The following is an 18,012-nucleotide window of genomic DNA, read 5'->3' as shown; positions in this document are numbered from 1 at the left end:
GGGGCACAGTAAAATATACCCAAGTACTTAGCTTCTGCCAAGAGTGCCGTTCTTCTCAGGTTCCAGAGGTGTGAGTAGGCTGTGTGGCTGGCTGCTTCCCCCTGAGGTAACTGTGGCCGAACGCTAGTACCAGCCTGCCGCCACTGCTCCAGGAATGGTGCCTGAGGTCTCCCCACGATTCAGGTCCAGTAACTCCTCTCAACTCCTGAACACTCTCTTCCTCCCCCTGCCCCTCAGTTCATTTTCTAAGCTTGCCTTTGAAGCTCAGGGCAACCAGCTTGTCACAAATATACTCATTTCACTTGTTTTTTCGTATCTTTGTTGTAAAGAGGGCTCACTGGAAGCGTCTGTCTATTCCAACATCTTCTTGTTTTAGTTTCTTGATGGTATCTTTTGAAGCACAAAAGTTTTTAACTTTGATGAAGTCACACATATCTTTCTTTTTTCTGCTTGTGCTTTTGGTGTCATAGCCAAGAAACCATTGCTTAATCCAAAGTCACAAAGATTTACTCCTGTGTTTTCTTCTAAGAGTTTCATAGTTTGATATCTTACTTTCAGGCCTACAATCCATCTTGAGCTAATTTTTGCATGAGATGGGGGAAGAGGTCCAACTTTTTTTTTTTTTTTTTTGCATATGATTTGGGGATACCACCTTCTAGGGGCAGAAAGACAAAGCTGGTTCTTAGTGGCTGCAGCAAACAACCATCCCCCTGGGGACGTTCAGGTTCATCCAGGGAGGAGGTCTTCACCCACACACCTGCCTTGACATCTCAAGACAGGGGGAAATGCCGCTGCCCTAAAGTCTGGTTAGATTGGATTAGGGATGTCACCAGCAACCTTCAACTCTCCCAGCTCCCCACCCAACCTGCTCTTGACTTCTAACAAGCCTCAAAGAAGCGCAGATGCTGAATTTCAGAGCAGAGCAGGGACAGAAAGAGGTTCCTGGCCCTTGCAGACATATGCCTGTATCATTGGCAACCCAAGTGGACACAAGAAGAGAAATCTTCCATTTTTACATGTTCTACTGGGTACCTTATAGAGTTGTGGTGTCCAGTACAGTAGCTGCTGGCCACACGTGGCTATTGATCACCTGACATGTGGCCAGTCAGGAATGAGATGTGCCGTAAGCATAAAATACACACCAGGTTTCGAAGATTTAATACAATAAAAAAAATTGAAACATCTTAATTTTTATGCTGATTACATGTTGAAATAACAATACACCCAAAACCCGCTGCCGTTGAGGTGTAGTGGTTAAGTGCTACAGCTGCTAACCAAAAGGCTGGCAGTTCGAATCCACCAGGCGCTCCTTGGAAACCCCATGGGGCAGTTCTACTCTGTCCTTTAGAGTCGCTGAGTCGGCATCGACTTGACAGCAATGGGAAATAACATTTCAGATATATGGGGTTAAATAAAGTCCATTATTAAGTTCATTCCGTCTCTTTCTTTTTCCTTTTTTTTAATGTGGCTACTAGAAAATTTAAAATCCTGTATGTGGCTCTCCTTGTGGCTTGCGTTGTATTTCTGTTGGGTAGCACTGATACAGCGAGACCCCTGCGTCTGAAACAGCTGTCCATAAATCTGTCCGGCTGATTCCTATTGGGACAGGTGTCTGATATGGGGGCCAGCTTGCTTTCGGGACACATGGATAATGCACTGTTTAAACACTAGAGTGCCCTCAGGTACCAGACGCTACAGCTTTGAGAGTCCTGTCTGCCCATCCCTTTAAACCACACACTCCTCGGGTAAAGCCCAGTAGAATCACAAGCACCTTATACAATTTTTCTTCTCCTAAGCACTGAAGTGTGAATTTTCTGTAAGAGAAATAATGCCTATGGGGCACTTTCACTGAATTTCATATAACCATTCCCATGCACTGTTTATTAAAATTGACTAAGTATTCCATTATATCACCCAAATATATACTTCAACTATTGCCCTGCTGTTTAGCATTTGGATCATCCACCCCGCCCCTCTTTTTCTGCTACTATAATTTTTTTTTTTTTATAAACAGCAGTGCTATGAATGTCTTTATTTTTTTTCCACTTGAATTATTTTATTGGAAAGCTTTCCCTGAGTAGGGATTTGCTGACTGGAAAGTATATACAGTTTTATGGTTCTTGTGACTTTTTTTCAAATCACTCTCCCAAAAAACTGTATCACTGTGTATGGTCTCCAGTGCTTTCCTATATTTCTGGCAGCTCTGGGTTTTTGATCGTTTGTATTTATTTTTGCCAGTCAATTGGTTTATAACAGATACTCCTAGGTATTATACTTGCATGTGATTGCTAATGAAAATGAGTAAAGCTCTTCTTTTAAAACTCACATTTTTTTTTGTGATTGCTAATGAAAATGAGTAAAGCTCTTCTTTTAAAACTCACAAGAATAAAATAAACTGTTACTACTCCAATAGCTTCAAAAAAATTTTTTTAAATCCTTTGGGTTCCATTTGCCAGGATTTGGGGTTAGGTGGCAGTTTAGCTGGCCAGGGCAGAGTGCTTGACCCGTCGCGGTCCAGGAAGCTCCCACAGCCAGTAAAGCCATTGATCTCTTTTGAAAAGACTGAAAACATCAGACATTCCCCTTTCTCTGTGCGATTTAGATGAATCCTGGCATTTCTTAATTGCCGTATCTTGACCGTTCAGGATTGAGAGTCATTCTGTTTTAAGAGCAAAAAGGCTGCAGGAACCATGGCTGATCTTCTGTTAATGGCTTATTCAAGCCTCAGGAAAGCCTCAGCCCTCCCTCCCCATGGGGGACTCATAAAACAAGTGCCATGCTGGAGTCACATCCCCAGCCTGGCCAGTGACCAATGACCAGTGACCTAGAAGGCTCTTGTAAATCCCGAAAGCAGTGTGGAGAGAAGGCTGCGCCCTGCTTACCCACTAGATGGCGCCACTCAATAACTAATGGGGATAGGCTTTCTTCCAAACCCTAAACCAGTGTCCTCCCGTTTCCTGGATTATAACACACCCCAGTCATGTTTACTTCCAAGCCAGACATCTCAAAACACAGAAAAATAAGAAAAGTTAATTTTAGCTAAAAATACACCATCTGCCTGTGAAAAATCTCACTCAGCGCTGTCACGTCAGAACCCAAAAGCAGGTTAATAACCAGCCCCAGAGCAGATGGTTTCTTTTTATAATTACTGGGTTCCCCCCCAACCAAGGCTTCCTCCTCAGCTGCCTCCTCACCCTGCTGGCAGCCCACGGCCGTTTCCCAGGCGACTGGAGGGGGACGGCGCCTCACAGCTGGAACGGCCATCTCTGCCACCAGGGCCACCTAGCCCAGGCACAGGTGGACGTGAGGCAGCCACCTGCAGCAAGCCCTCGGCTCAGGCCTCCTCACCTCTGGCTGGGCCTTGACCAAGCAGAAAATGGAGGTCAAGTTTTGCGCACCGGCCACCGGGAGCTCTCAGCACTGCCTGGGCAGGGGCCCAGCCAGAAGGTCACCCCCAGCATAATCTCACAGATAACAGGAGGCACAGCCAAGCTAGCCTCAGGCCGATCAACATGTAAAACCACATTCAACCTGACAAGTAATCAAAAGAAAACCAAATCAAATCAAAATACCAGTAGTCACCCATTAAAAGAAAATAGGTTTGTTGTTGTTAGGTACTGTCCAGTTGTTTCTGACTCATAGCAACCCCATGTACAACAGAACAAAACACTGCCCGGTCTTGCACCATCCTCATAGTCCTTGCTATGTTTGAGCCCATTGTTGTAGCCACTGTGTCAATCCATCTCATCAAGGGTCTTCCTCTTTTTCAATGACCCTCTACTTTACCAAGCACGATGTCCTTCTCCAGGGACTGGTCCCTTCTGATAACATGTCCAAAGTACGTGAGACAAAGTCTAATCATCCTCACTTCTAAGGAGCATCCTGGATGTACCTCTTCCCAGACAGATTTGTTCGTTCTCCTGGCAGTCCACGGTATATTCAATATTCTTCACCAACACAATAATCCAAAGGCGTCAATTCTTCTTTGGTCTTCCTTATTCATTGTTCAGCTTTCATATGCACAGGAGGTGACTAAAAATATCATGACTTGGGTCAGGTGCACCTTAGTCCTTGAAGTGACATCTTTGCTTTTCAGTACTTTAAAGAGGTCTTTTGCAGATTTGCCCAATGCAATACATCCTTTGATTTCTTGACTGCGGCTTTCACAGGCGTTGGTTGTGGATCCAAGTACAATGAAATTCTTGACAACTTCAGTCTTTTCTCCATTCATCATGATATTGCTTATTGGTCCAGCTGTGAGGATGTCTGTCTTCTTTGTGTTAAGATGTAATCCATACTGAAGGCTATATAGCCTTTGATCTTCATCACTAAGTACTTCACGTCCTCTTCACTTTCAGCAAGCAAGGTTGTCATCTGCGTATCATAGGTTGTTTATCATCCTCCAATCCTGATGCCACGTTCTTCTTCATATAGTCCAGTTTCTCAGATTATCTCCTTGACATACAGATTGAATAACTATGGTAAATGGATACAACCCTGAGGCACACCTTTCCTGATTTTAAAACATGCATTTTCCTCTGTTCCGTTTGAACGACTGCCTCTAGGTGTACGTACAGGTTTTTCGTGAGCGCAATTAAGTGTTCTGGAATTCTCATTCCTCACAATGTCATCCATGATTTCTTATGATCCACACGATCGAGTGCCCTTGCATAGTCAATAAAACACAGGTAAACATCTTTCTGGTATTCTCTGCTTTCAACCAAAACCCATCTGACATCAGCAACAATATCCTTGGTTCTATGTCATTTTCTGAACCTGGCTTGAATTTCTGGCAGTTCCCTGCCAATGTATTGCTGCAACTGTTTTTGAATTATCTTCAGCAAAATTTTACTTGCATGTGGTATTAATGATATTGTTTGATAATGTCCACATTTCATTGGATCACCTCTCTTTGGAACGGGCTCTCTTCCAAATTTCTTGGCATAGACAAGTGAGCACTTCCAGCGCTGCATTAGTTTGTTGAAACATCTCAATTTGTATTCCATCAATTCCTGCAGCCTTATTTTTCACCATTCCCTTCAGTACAGCTTGGATTTCTTCCTTCAGTACCACAGGTTCTTGATCATATGCTACCTCCTGAAATGGTTGAATGTTGACCAATTCTTTTTGGTACAAGGGACACTATGTATTCCCTCCACCTTCTTTCGATGTTTCCTTTGCTGTTCAACTTTTTGCCCATACAATCCTTCAAAACTGCAATTTGAGACTTGAATTTTTGCCTTCAGTTCTTCCAGCTTGAGAAATGCCGAGCATGTTCTTCCCTTTTGGTTTTCTAACTTCAGGTCTTCACACATGTCTTTATAATACTTTGTCTTCTCAAGCCACCCTTTGAAATCTTCTGTTTAGTTCTTTTACTTCATCATTTCTTCCATTCACTTTACCTACTCTACGTTTCAAGAGCAAGTTTCAGAGTCTCTTCTGACATCCACTTCGGTCTTTTCTTTTCTGTCTTTATAATGACCTGTTGCTTTCTTCATGTGTGATATCTTTGATGTCATCCCATGGCTTGCCTGGTCTTCAGTCATTAGTGTTCAGTGCATCAAATCTGTTCTTGAGATGGTCTCCAAATACAGGTGGGATATACTCAAGGTCGTATTTGGCTCTCACAAACTTATTTTACTTTTCTTCAGTTCCAACTTGAATTTGTATACGAGCAATAGATGGCCTGTTCCGCAGTTGGCCCCTAGCCTTGTTCTAACTGAAAATACTGAGATTTTCCATCATCTCTATTTTTTTTTTTCTTTCCACAGATGTAGTTGATTTGATTCCTGTGTTTTCCACCTGCTGAGGTCCACGTGTATCATCGCCGTTTATGTTGCTGAAAAAAGTATTTGCAATGAAGCCATTGGTCTTGCAAAATTCTATCATGCAATCGATCACCAGCATCATTTCTGTCACCAAAGCCATATTTTCCAACTACTGATCCTTCTTCTCGTTTCAAACTTTCACATTCCACTCACCAGTAATTATCAATGCATCTCGATTGCATGTTTGATCAATTTCAGACTGCAGAAGTTGGTAAAAATCTTTAATTTCTTCACCTTTGGCATTAGTGTTTGGTGTGTAAATTTGAATAATAGTTGCATTAACTGGTCCTCCTTGTAGGCGTATGGATATTATCCTATCACTGACAGCATTGTGCTTCAGGATAGGTTGAAGAGATTAATTCTGTTTGCTGGTGAGGCTGCCATGAAATGTGCACTCCAGAACTCCATTTATATGGAAGAGTAAATTAATCACACTGCCTCTCCAGAAAATATCTTGACCGAATATAACAACAGCCTTAAAATACGTTGCATACATTTTTTTTTTTATTATGGTAAGAATATACATAAATAACATTTGCCAATTCAACAATTTTTACATGTATAATTTGGTGTGTGGAATATTTTTTAATCCAGCAATTTCATTTTGAAGAACTTCTCCTAAAGATGCAGTCCAAAATATGAAGAGGCTATGACCACAGAAAAGTTCAGTGCAAACCTGTAATAGTGAAAGCTTACAAAGGGAAAGGTCAGGGGCGTGGTTCTGTACAAGGGGGGATCACGTAACTGTTACAAATGCTCACAAAGGATTTTACATTACACAAAAAACTGGACAGGTTTGCACGGAAGATGCTGAATTTGTGAACAGTGGTCAGCTGAGTGGTGGGATTTGTAGTGATTTTTATATACTTTTTGGGGTTGTCTAAGTGTTCAGCAATAAACACTGGAAATGACTAATTTTCAAAGACTGTTCAAAACAGAGTTGAAAGAATGCACAAGAAGTTGGTGAGAGGGGTGGACTTTGAGGAGAGGGGCTGGGGCAGCGGTCGGCACTGGAGGGAGACTTGCTTTTCAGTTTATACCCTCTGGTACCTCTCAAGTTTTGTACCTGGCAGGTATAACCTGTTCAAAAGTAAAAAAATAAATAAATAAATAAAATGAAGATGTTAAAAAGATACAAAAGTATAAATAATAAAACCAGGGGAGCAGAGAGGAGGGGCTCAGAAGCAGCCCAGGAAGAAAGCAAGAAGTCTTAGCTCCTGGGGAGACAGGACTCCAGATTTGGCATGCCCTCTTGGCCCCAAAGCCTGCGGCATATCATCCCAGGGTCATCTAGTAGAGGGTATCTCGCTAAGCTGGTCAGCAGGTGAACCATCTCCTCCTGGGGGGTGGGGGTTCCCCAGATAAAGGCAGGCAGGCAGGCATCAGTGCAGACCTCCAAGGGCTGGGACCACCAGTGTCCCCTGGGCCTGACCCAGAGTGGGACTCAGCACAGGAGTGCTCAACAGGTGGGCCAATCACCTACCAGAAGGGAACTGATCACAGCCTGGATTTTCCCAGGCAGGATGGTTACAAGTAATTCCAGAATTTCACACGCTTTTCAACATGGAAAGAGTATTTGAAGCACTGAACCAAAAATCTTTTATCTCATGCTACCCACAAATGAATGTTTTTATCTTTACACTAAAGACAGGGTGACTTTAAGCCCACTAAAGTTATAAAAATGGGGGAGGAGGCAGCCCTGGCCGTAGGTTTTTGGCTTGTGGGCTTATCTGGAAGGAAGAGCAGAAATGACTGCCCCAACACTGAGAGGCCACACTGGGACCACAGAAGACAGCCCCTAGCCCTCACCCAAAGCCCCCGCAGGCAGCACACAGAGCGGCTCAATACCTGCGGGAGGTATGACGCTGATTTATAGGGTCGCTGTGAGAGGGCATGGGTTTGGCAACAGGTAGGCCACCTGAAAGGCAGTTTTTCTGAGATAAAGGCTCAATCCTCGCCACCTGTGAGCATTCCTCCTTAATCACCATGGGCTCTACTGTACCCTGAAGTTTTCCTTAGCACATGGGGGTGCTGGGCTACGCACTGCCTTCGGAGCTGGTCCTTAGCAGAAGCATCTCCCTCCCTCCCTCTCCCCAGGGAGGCCTGGGCCACTACCAGCCAGTGGGGGGAGCCCAAGTCCCTGCCTGAGGACCACAGGAGGTTCCGTGGTTGCCCTGTAGCTGCTAGAAGAGGGTTAGTCTGGGTGGTGTTGACACAGGGAGGCCAAGGGCAGCCTGGAAAGGCAGGTCTCAGACATTGGAATTGGGGGAAGCACTCATTAATTCTTTAAAGCCACCAAATCTGGTGCCTTCCCTTTTGTTTTGTGTGAAAGACTCTAGAATGTACAGATGCCTTATAGAAAATATGTGGGCAAAGGGCGGTTCAGAAAAAAATGACTGCAATTTGACAACACTTAAGTGGTGGTTCTCCAAGCGACGTTAAGGTGGAAACATTTCTTAGACTTCAGGAAGAACAACGCTTTATAATGAACATATTTAATTAAAAGGCATAACTCAAGAAGTACTGTGATTTTTCAGAAGGGTAAAGCAAGACCCCGGGCTGGAGGGCCTTGGATGCAGCTGAGTGGGAGGATGGGCCAGGTACCCTTGGCCTTTGTGGCTTCCTCGCCAGGCCCATCCTGCCCCCAGGGGCCCACTCAGAGGTCACTGGGAGGGAGGGGTGAAGTCAGGAGGGAAGCATGATCCCAGCATGGGCTGTCCCCAGCCCTGAGATCCCGGGCCCCAACGGGAGGGGAGGCAGTCCTGCAACAGGTGCCTGGAATAGGAGCCATCTGCACAAGGTGAGAAGGCCCAGCAGGAGGGACAGAGACGTGTGGTCAGAGTCAGGTGAACACCGTGACCCTCCAGACTCGTGCCAACAGCAGAGCAGTCAGAACACTGCCCTGTGTCCCCGGCAGGCAGGACAACGACTGCAGGCCAGCCTCCCGGGTCACCAGCGCACACCAGTGCAGAAGGGCACAGGAACACAGCTTCCTCAGAAGTGACTTCTGGAACACGAGACGGCACCATGGTAGTCGCTCGGACGGGAAGTTTCCCTCCAGTTGAAGGGAACACATCGCTGACATGGAGGTTTCTCAGGGGGATCTGCTCAGCTGCCCCCACCCTCCAGCCTCCTTCTGTGTGAGTTACCGGAATCATTTCAGTGAACCCCACTTCCCGGGAGAGGCGGCCTAGTCGTCGTACCGAACCTCCGCCCGCAGCTCCTTGTTGATGTAGCTCACCAGCATGGCCAGCAGCTGCTGTTGCAGGGCCTCACTGCCCATGACCAGCGCGGTCAGCTGCACGGCGTCCGTCCACTCCAGGTGCCTGACGATGGCAGCCGCCTCGTTAAAGAGCTTCTGCTGCTCAGAGGGGGGCAGCTCCATGATGATCTGAGGAATTGGCTTAAACTGTCCACTCGTCATCCAGGCACCTAAGAGACCCCCGACGGCTCCCCCTGGAAAACAAGGGTTTCATTAGTCGGACCTCGTTCATAAATGACAGCCTTAGCGTTCTCACTGAGAGTACATTCCCCAGCATGACGAGTGGGTGCATTTGTGAGTGGGTCAGGACAGGCTTGGCATCACGCCTGCATTGCCGGGCAGTTTTATGGGGCTGTTGGTCCATTTGGCTCAGTGAATTCACACTCAGACATGCCCTTCCCTAAGCTCCATGCTTCGGATGCTAAATGAAACATCTCCACGACGCAGAGCTGTGCCTGCTAAAATCCTCCTCAGGGGCTGAGAAAGGTTCTCCTATTCCCCCAGAAATGTCTCTCTCATCACAAGGGAGAGGACTGAGAAGCAAACGTATTCTTGAGGACCACTTCAGCGGTGAGGCCAAGTTTACTCTTGAGGACCATTTCAACGGTGAGGCCAAGTTTCCTCCACCAAGTGGCTAAAACACACTTCCCCCTGAAACTGCGGAAACTTCCAGAGTACTCATGCGGTTAAAGGCACCAGGGACAGACAAGTCTTTTCTCTTGAAGCTGTGTTTTTCATGCAACTCTTCCAAAACTATATGATAATAATTAATACATATAATTCATTCAACTGTTTCCTTCTGCTACACAGAAAAGGGTACAAACCCTTTTTCATTTAAATTTATTGCTGTTGGTAAGGCACACTATTTTGGGACTCGAGGACTGTACCTGTGGAAAGCCCTACCTGGCCAGGCCAGGTCCCAGGGTGGGGCAGGACAGTGCAGGGTGGGGAAGGCGCTCTAGGGCAGCGATTTTAAACTCAAGGGCCATCGGGCCAGACAGGTGATGGAAAGGAGGAAAGTGGGCTGAATGAACCCGGGGTGGCCGGGAGGGCAGGGTCCCTGTCTACAGGCACAGCTGCTACTTCGTGCTCCTATTGCTGCCACATGAAATACTTGAAAAACCAGATTTTTACCTTTAAAAAAATCTCGTGATTTTTAAATATTGGCAATTAGATATATAAAAGATGCAGCCGGTTGGATTTAGTGACTTGCTTCCAAAGAAGGGCGTGTGGAAAGAAGGACCTGGAAAACACTGCCATAGTGATCACGGGTAACATTACCAGTGATGTCATGTGGATGCACACATCCCCATGAAGCGACATAAAGAGAAGGGCGCTTCCCTTCCCCAGTATTCTTTCTAAAGATCCACGTTGTTGTTAGCTACTGTTGAGTCAACCTCCAACTCATGGCAACCCCATGTACAACAGTAGAAAACACGCCCAGTCCTGTTCCATCCTCATGATCGACTGCACTGAGACCACTGTGATCCATAGGGTCTTCAGTGGCTGATTTCCGGAAGTCGATCACGAGGCCTTTCTTCCTAGCCCGTCTTAGTCTGGAGGCGCTGCTGGACCTGTTCAGCATCAAAGCAACAAGCAAGCTTCCATTGACAGACGGGTAGTGGCTGCACATGACGTACACTGGCTGGAAATCGAGCCCAGATGTCCTATATGGAAGTCAAGAATTCTACCACTGACCCACCACTGCTCCCAGACCCTAATTCTAATTGGGAAAAAAAGAATCAGACAAACCCAAACTGAGAGACATTCTATGAAATACCTGACTCTTCAAAAACATCAAGGTCATGAAAAACAAGAAAAATCTAAAAAAACTATCACAGACTAGGGAAGACTGAGGAGACATGATGATTAAATGCAATGTGGTGTCTTAAACTGAATCCTGGAACCAAAAAAGGTCACTAATGCAAAAACTGGTGAAGTCCAAATAAAGTCCAGAGCATAGTTAATGGCAATGTATTAACGCTGGATTCTTAGCTTTGACAAAGGTACCAGGGTAGTCTAAGATGTTAACATCAGAGCAACTAAAACGGGGTGAGGGATACACGGGGATTCTCTGTACTATCTTTGCAACTTCTCTCTAAATCTAATATTATTCCAAAACGCAGTAGAGCCTGAGAGAACCCATTTATAGGCTGGATTCGGCACATCAAGTGTGGAGGCACCCTGGGAGCATACACCCTCTCTGCCACTGGAGACTGGGGCCAGGCTCAGGACCTGGAGGCTGAACTCTGCACTGGGAACTGGAAGGAACATTCTGGGGAAGGAAAACCAGCTACGTCACGACTTTTACTGAACTTTCCCCGGACACCCGTGAAACGCCTAGAGCAGACAGGAGCTGCGTGCCTCTGCACTAAACCTTTATGAGAACACCAATATGTGATTTAGAGCAGCACTTAATGCAAAAAGTTGCCAGGAATATCGACCAGCAAATTACCAGGTCTTTGCAGAAGAGAAAATTCCTTTGTTTTCTGGGTACCATGATGCTCCCGCCCATGAGCAGGGGCTGGAAGTGGTGAATCCCCTGGGTTCCGGTTGCAGACATTCCTTCTCTACAGCTTTTACTCAATCTGAATAAAATATGTGCTCCCAAAATGGCATCTGGGCACAGTCATACAGTAAAATTCTACCAGCAAGCCTGGAGAATATTAGATGCGGGTGGGGACAAAGAGAGTGTCACTGAGGAAGAAGGGAATGGCTCGTTACTTCCTGGAAGGCAAGAAGCTAAAGTCAGGACTTACTAACTCACCAAGTATGGAATGGGAAATACATTCAAGGACCTTGTGGACCCACCCACTTGCTGGTTTTTCTCTTTCTCCTCAGTGTGGCCTGAGCTTAATGGCATGTCCCTCAATGTGTCAGTCCTGCTACCAAAGGGGAAGAACGGTGCAGGCAGCCTCACCAGTGAGTTGGGAAACAGACGCCAGCCTCAGTGGCAGCAGAAAGCATTGCCGGCCAGAGAGAAAGGATTTCCACCAGACAGTGCGCTCTCCGAGGCACCTGGATCCCCAGCACAGGCTGTCCAGAAGGTGTTCAGAAAATTTCTGGCTGAGCCCAATGTGGCAGGCCATGCTGGTAGCAGACGCCGAGCCACCATGAGAACATCTGTAAAGCTGTACTGCAGGGTCCATGCGGGGACACCCCAAGGGAGGCCTTATCCCCTACTCCCAGCCTGAACGGCGCTAAGCCAGCTCTCTGACCCCAACCCAGCCCATGGCTTGGGTCCCAGACCAGGGCCAGACAGATCCTCTAAGCACAGTTCTTCCTGCTCCTGACCCAAAGGAAGTAACTAAACCCTAGCCTCAAGGAACAATGCCTTTCTGAGAATGGAGTGCACTGCCCTTTGGGAAATTAGCCCAGACCTTCATTCAGAGCTAGAAATTGGCTCCTGAACAGAAGTAGGTGTGAAACAAGGAGTGGGGAAGACCACTCCAGGAGTAAGAGGCAGCTAGCTCTCTTGCTGGCTGGCTGTTTTCTCTGCACTGGACTCTTTGCTCTCTGAAGGAGCTGGCTTATGTAAGATGGCCACGCAGCATCTGCATGTAGTAGGGGCTCAGCAAGTCCCAGCTTCCTCCCTTGTTCCCTCCTGAAGGGATGTGGTAATGACAACAGGGGAGGAGGTGGCATCCAGGGGACCCAGGACACACCCCCAGGGAAAGGTCAGGGCAGTCGCCCCAAGAATTTCACTTTGGGACCCCAGCACTGGTGGAAGGTGTCTTCCAGGTCTAAATGACAAGGATCCCATTTTCAATAGCACCCTGCCCTTCTGAGACACGGGAGCCTGCGTTTTTCAAAGGACCCCTTCTATACACAAAGATAAAGTCACAGAAGTAACCTTAACTGGGCCCGCTCTGTGCACAGGCGGCCCCACCTTTACGAGGCCATTCCTCTTGGTGGTTCCAAAGGCCTCTCTACGAGGCCCATGAGGCTGGATGACCCTGTGAGGCACTTACCAACAGCCAATCCCGGTGGGCCACCGACCAAACCACCAACGAAGGCCACGGCCCCCGTGACCAGGGCACCCCTCCCAGAGTGCTTAACGGCTGCCTTCATCTTCCTCTCCTCGGAGATGGAGCAGAGCAACTTCATGATGTCTTCCACCATGATGGGCATGTTGGCCGGCCTCAAAGGAAGAAGTTCAAAGGGAGAGTTTTAATGGATTTAAGCGTTTCCACCCAAATGTGACTCCTAGAGTTTTCAGGAGGGGTCCACATGGTCTGTAGAAAACAGCAGCCCTGCCATGGCCATGACAGAAAGCATCCAGTCATATGGAACGTCCTTTGTCACAGGGAAAGGGAGGCGGCATCTACTTAAAAAGCAAACAGACGCAGCAGAGCAATTCAAGGTCTCCTTTGCCCTCAGATTAACTTCGATTTATGACCAGATTAAGGAGCAGCTGGCCACGCATCCACATTTCATCACAAATAAAGCAAGTCTAACCTCCCTTGCATCAGTGGCCTGTCAGCTGACTCGGGCAATCCCTGGACACACAGGCCTGGCAGAGTCCATAAAGTCCCAGGCCTCAGGTCTGCCTTTTGTGCTCACCCCAAGCCAAGGAAGGAAAGGCCAAGCTCTGGACACTGACCTTGCTCCAGCCTTACTCAGCAGAGGGCTGGACCCCACTGAATGTTGGCTTTCTTCCCTGTAAAATGCTTACTTTGGACATGTCATTAGGCAAGACCAATCGCTACAAAACGACATCATGTTTAGTAAAGCAGAGCATTGGCAAAGGCAAGGGAGGCCCTCGGTGAGATGGACTGACACAGTGGCCAAAACAATGGACTCAAACATACTCAATCATGAAGACAGCGCAGGACCGGGCAATGTTTTGCTCTGTTATACATAAAGTTACCATGATTCAGAGTCAGCTCAACGGCAACTCACAAAAAAGATAGAGATAAACTACCTACTGGCTGGACTCTTGTAAGGTTTAAGTAAATGGCCATAAAATGCCTGCCACGGGGCTGGAACATTACTGACTCTCAGTACACGAGGAGTCTAAATGGGCACTTCTGTTACTAATACACACCACTGGCTTTTTTAAGCAACCACTGCTAAAGGCCAACACATTTCTAAATGTGGGACATGAAAAGCACTGACGAGATGGAGTGGTGAGATGAAATAACTGGAGAACAAAATAAACAAGTATTTTGCAACTCACAGGGACAGATGAAGGAATAGACTAATAGACCTTTAGGATGATGACCTTTAGAACCATTTCCTTGCTTGGTTTCTCCTGGAAACCTTTTGAAATTCTGCCACACTGCCAGGGAAATGGCAGCCAGAGGCAAGGGCAGAGGGAGGGCAGGATCTGCCCCTCTGAGAGTCTGGGCGGGAATGGTGAGACCAGATACTATCAAGCCACCTGGAAGGCTGGGAAGTGGCATCAAGTTGGCCTTCTCCTTAGAACTTCTGCTGGGCCAGGGTTTTTTTTTTTTTTTTTGCACTTTTCTTTCTTACCAACACTTACACTTTCATTCAAGTTGCAAAGGAACTTGACTGAGAAAGTTCCGGGCAGTCCCTATTGCTCAATATCTTTTGCTTATATAAGCTCTTCTGACCCAAGAATAATTCAGAACCAGAAGGCTCTAGTGTAAAACTGTCCTCTCAATCCTAGGAGAGAATTCTGAGCTTTCAGAACACTATTACCACCAAGTCAGAGGTCCAGAGCTTCTCTGCAGTCTTAGGAAAGGTAAGGAGTATCCTGTGCTCCAGCCCCTGTGAATTTTCCTTTTGATATACTTTACATCAGTGACTCTCCACAAGCCCAAGAATCACTGAAGACGTTGTTAAATGCAGATTCTGATGCAGCTGGTATGGGGTGCAGCCGAGGCTCTGCATTTCCAACAAGCTCCCATATGGTCTTTGGACCTCATTTTGGGCAGCTAGGCACTAAGGCTCTAGCTCAGAAAGTTCAACAGCCATTACTCAGTTCCCAAATTCAGAAAGTGCAAAGAGGAGTCCCAGAAGTGCCTGTGTGAGAGGTGTGAGAGGCGGTGGAGGCGCAGCCTTGCAGGGTTGCCCGAGGGCCTGGAGAACTCAGGTCTGCCTGCCACTGCTGTGGGTCTACCACACCTTCTCCTGGCACCAGCAACAACCGCTTCCAGAGAGAGAATACCAAAGGTTAAGCTCCTCTTCCTCCCTGAAGACAGCCCCCTTCCATCATCCCAGTGGTCCAGAATTGTCTACACACAAATGGACACGACAATTAAACATCATTTTATTAACAGGAAAGGGATTGAATATAGCAGAAATCAGCTGCCTTCGAGTCATTTCCGACTCATGGTGACCCCATGTGTTTCAGAGAAAACTGCACTCCACAGGGTTTTCAATGGCCTTGATTTTTCAAAAGTAGATAGTCAGGCCTTTCTTCCAAGGCTCCTCTTGGCGGATTTGAACCACCAACCTTTCAGTTAGTGACCAAGTGCTTAGCCAGTTGAGCCACCCCAGGACTCCACGAACATGGTGGAAGTCACACAGCAATGGGTGGACGATAGACATAACGTGATTTACCCAGCAGTCGTGATCCTGAAAAGCGCTGCAGATAAACAAAACCAGCTTCCTTTCTGATACATATTAAGATACCCAATGAAATTAATTTTATGGTAAAACCCTTAAAAAGCTAAAAATCTTACTGTAAAACAGCTAATCACGCTGTAGTTTAGCTTTGGTTTATACCCAGCTTTTCTTCTGTCAGTTATGCTGGAAAAAGCGAGGTGCAGCCCAGGCCTCAGGAGGCCCCACTGGAGGCTGCAGGGAACCACCCGTTCCCAATAGCACGAGAGCCACATTCCTAACCCTGGCCATGCTGGGCCTGCAAGGCTGGCTTCCACCTCAGTGCACTTTGCCCAGTACTACGCCTAAAATGGGATTTCTGCCGAATGAGGGATCTGAGCTCTCAATAGAGTTCCAGTACAGCAAGAAAACCCACCTCAGAGAGGCAGGAAGCAGTACATACACACTTCACCCTCACTGTCGGTAACAAACACCCAGCTTCCCACCTGCTCTGGAATGACTCAAAGTCAAAATCCACAGGGGTGAATGAGGCCTCATTGTGGAAATGGTGCTTTCCACCACACTTAGCCCAGTCAGACCAGCAACAGGCAAAAGGCCTGGGCACCGGAGGGTCAGCAGGTGTCACAGCATGGGGAGGGCAGGGGGAGGAAACAGCTGGCTCCAGCTAGGTTTCAATAGCTCCACGCCGCAGGCAAAGGCGGCCTTGTGGCTGCCTCGATCCCTGGAAAAGCTGGCTTCATTTCCCTAGAAGAACCACTTCAGAGGTTAGACCATCAGTAGATTCTCTCAGGAGAAAGCTTTGTAACCCCATCTCCCGAGCCAGCCGTTCCTAAAAATCTCAGGTTCCTGAATTACACATTCGGCTGATAACCAAAAGTTTGACCAGCTGCTCCTTGGAAACCCTATGGGGCAGTTCTACTCTGTCCTATAGGGTTGCTATGAGTCGGAATCCACTCCACAGCAATGGGTTTAGGTTTTTTGGTTTTGCCAAATTGAAGAGTAAAGCCACTGCTCCTTCTCCTGCCCCCACCCCAAGGCTGCCTGTGTCTGTAACCCACAGATGGGGGGGGGGCGTTCCAACAAGGACATGCCTCAGAGGAGTCGGAGTGTGGCCTCCCCATCTCACACCTGCTTCAGAATCAAATTTGTCCAAAAAACAGGCCTCGGTCACTGGAAGCCCATCTGCCAGCCAGAGAAGGTAAGTGACAACTTGAAGCCCTGGTTTCTTGTAAGCAGCCAGGCTGGTCTGATAATTACAGCAGGTTCTGGAGGACAAACAAGATAAATCCACCTCGGGGACGCAGCCCCGCTTTCTGAGAAGGCCAGCTCCTGAGGCTTGGGGGAGAGGCAGGCTGCAGACTAACAGAGCTCCATGCACCCTGTTCTTTTAAAAATTGGAAAAGCGAAGCCTCTTCGGAGTCAGAGTAATCTCTCACCTGGAAGACGCTCCATTTCTACTTTCATGAACGAATATTCCAGCACGGCTGTGCGCTAGCGCCTGTCAACCTTGCTCTCGCCTTTCCAGCCTCCACTGCGAAGGTGGAAGTGGATCCCACCAGCACACACCATTGGATTAACCAATTTTCTAAATTTATTTCATGAATTAGCTGCCAATATTTAAAAAGCAGATACGGCGCGAGGGCCCTGAGGTCCAGCTCTCAGGGCCCTCGTCGCAGCTCCGCTGCTGGCTTCTTCTGTGGCTTCAGCTTCTCGGTGCCTCGGCTCTCCATCCGGAAAATGAGTACACTGACGGGGCCGGCGACCAGGACGCGCCCCTTCACCCCGCGGCGCTGACTACCCGGGCGCCCCTTCGCCCGCCTAGGAGGTCAGGGCCAGCGCAGTGCGGGCGCGCCGGGGACCCCCAGGCCCGCCGCCACCCGGCGCGGAGCCCTGCCCAGCCGCGCGCTCGGCCCGGTCTCCCACCGCGCCTGCGCGCCCGGCCCGGCGGCCCCCCGCACCCAGCCCGGCCTCCCACCCCTCCTACGCGCCCGGCCCGGCAGCCCATCCCGGCCTTGCACCTGGCCCGGCCTCCCCACCCCGGCCGCGCGCCCTCCCCGCCCGCGCGCCCGGCTCGGCCGCCTACCTCGGCCTACGCGGCTGCTCCGGCTCGGTACCCGGCCCGCGCGGCACCGGGGGAGCACAAGCCGCGGCGGCGGCGGCGGAGACCGGAGCGCTCAGGCCCCGCCCTCCCGCCTTCCGGCGCGGCGGCCTGGGGCCTTCCGGGATGGACCTGTCCAGGCCGTCCGCGCTCCTGGTCACCAGGCCAGGCCCAGCCTGGCGGGAGGACCCTCCCACCCGCGCCCCCTGACACTGGGACCCCGGCCTAGGCGGCCCATCCGGTGGGGTGTCTGGAGCTGCGCTCCTTGTGGCCCCAAGGCCCTGCTATTT

The 18,012-nt window shown here is 48.5% G+C and overlaps 1 protein-coding gene across 7 annotated transcripts; it reads right to left on the bottom strand.

The window, feature by feature from the left end:
- Positions 1–6,294: 6,294 nt before the first annotated feature.
- On the bottom strand, positions 6,295–17,789 carry C21H19orf12 (chromosome 21 C19orf12 homolog). Of its 7 annotated transcripts, none has more exons than XM_064274117.1 (4): positions 17,708–17,789; positions 13,062–13,231; positions 9,070–9,284; positions 6,295–6,908 (listed from the first exon to the last, which is right to left on the bottom strand). In XM_064274117.1, the coding sequence occupies exons 2-4, from the start codon at positions 13,219–13,221 to the stop codon at positions 6,882–6,884; spliced, it is 402 nt and encodes a 133-aa protein (XP_064130187.1). In that variant the 5' UTR covers positions 13,222–13,231; positions 17,708–17,789; the 3' UTR covers positions 6,295–6,881. The 7 variants fall into 7 exon arrangements, with proteins under 7 accessions (XP_064130187.1, XP_064130184.1, XP_064130182.1 ...); XM_064274114.1 differs by having other exon boundaries at positions 6,296–6,908; positions 9,032–9,284; XM_064274112.1 differs by lacking the exon at positions 6,295–6,908 and adding an exon at positions 8,308–8,835.
- Between the last annotated feature and the right edge of the window lie 223 nt (positions 17,790–18,012).

Source organism: Loxodonta africana, chromosome 21 (assembly GCF_030014295.1).
Source record: "Loxodonta africana isolate mLoxAfr1 chromosome 21, mLoxAfr1.hap2, whole genome shotgun sequence".
Taxonomy (NCBI): domain Eukaryota; kingdom Metazoa; phylum Chordata; class Mammalia; order Proboscidea; family Elephantidae; genus Loxodonta; species Loxodonta africana.
This window is presented reverse-complemented; position numbering and strand designations above follow the sequence as displayed.

Excerpts from the sequence above, each read along its gene's own strand:
- C21H19orf12 (XM_064274112.1), bottom strand. The coding sequence starts at position 13,221 with ATGCCCATCATGGTGGAAGACATCATGAAGTTGCTCTGCTCCATCTCC. Across the intron at positions 9,285-13,061 it reads CCCACCGGGATTGGCTGTTG|GGGGAGCCGTCGGGGGTCTC; the intron begins GTAAGTGCCTCA and ends CTTGTTTTCCAG. Across the intron at positions 8,836-9,069 it reads AGCAGCTGCTGGCCATGCTG|AAGTCACTTCTGAGGAAGCT; the intron begins GTGAGCTACATC and ends CTCGTGTTCCAG.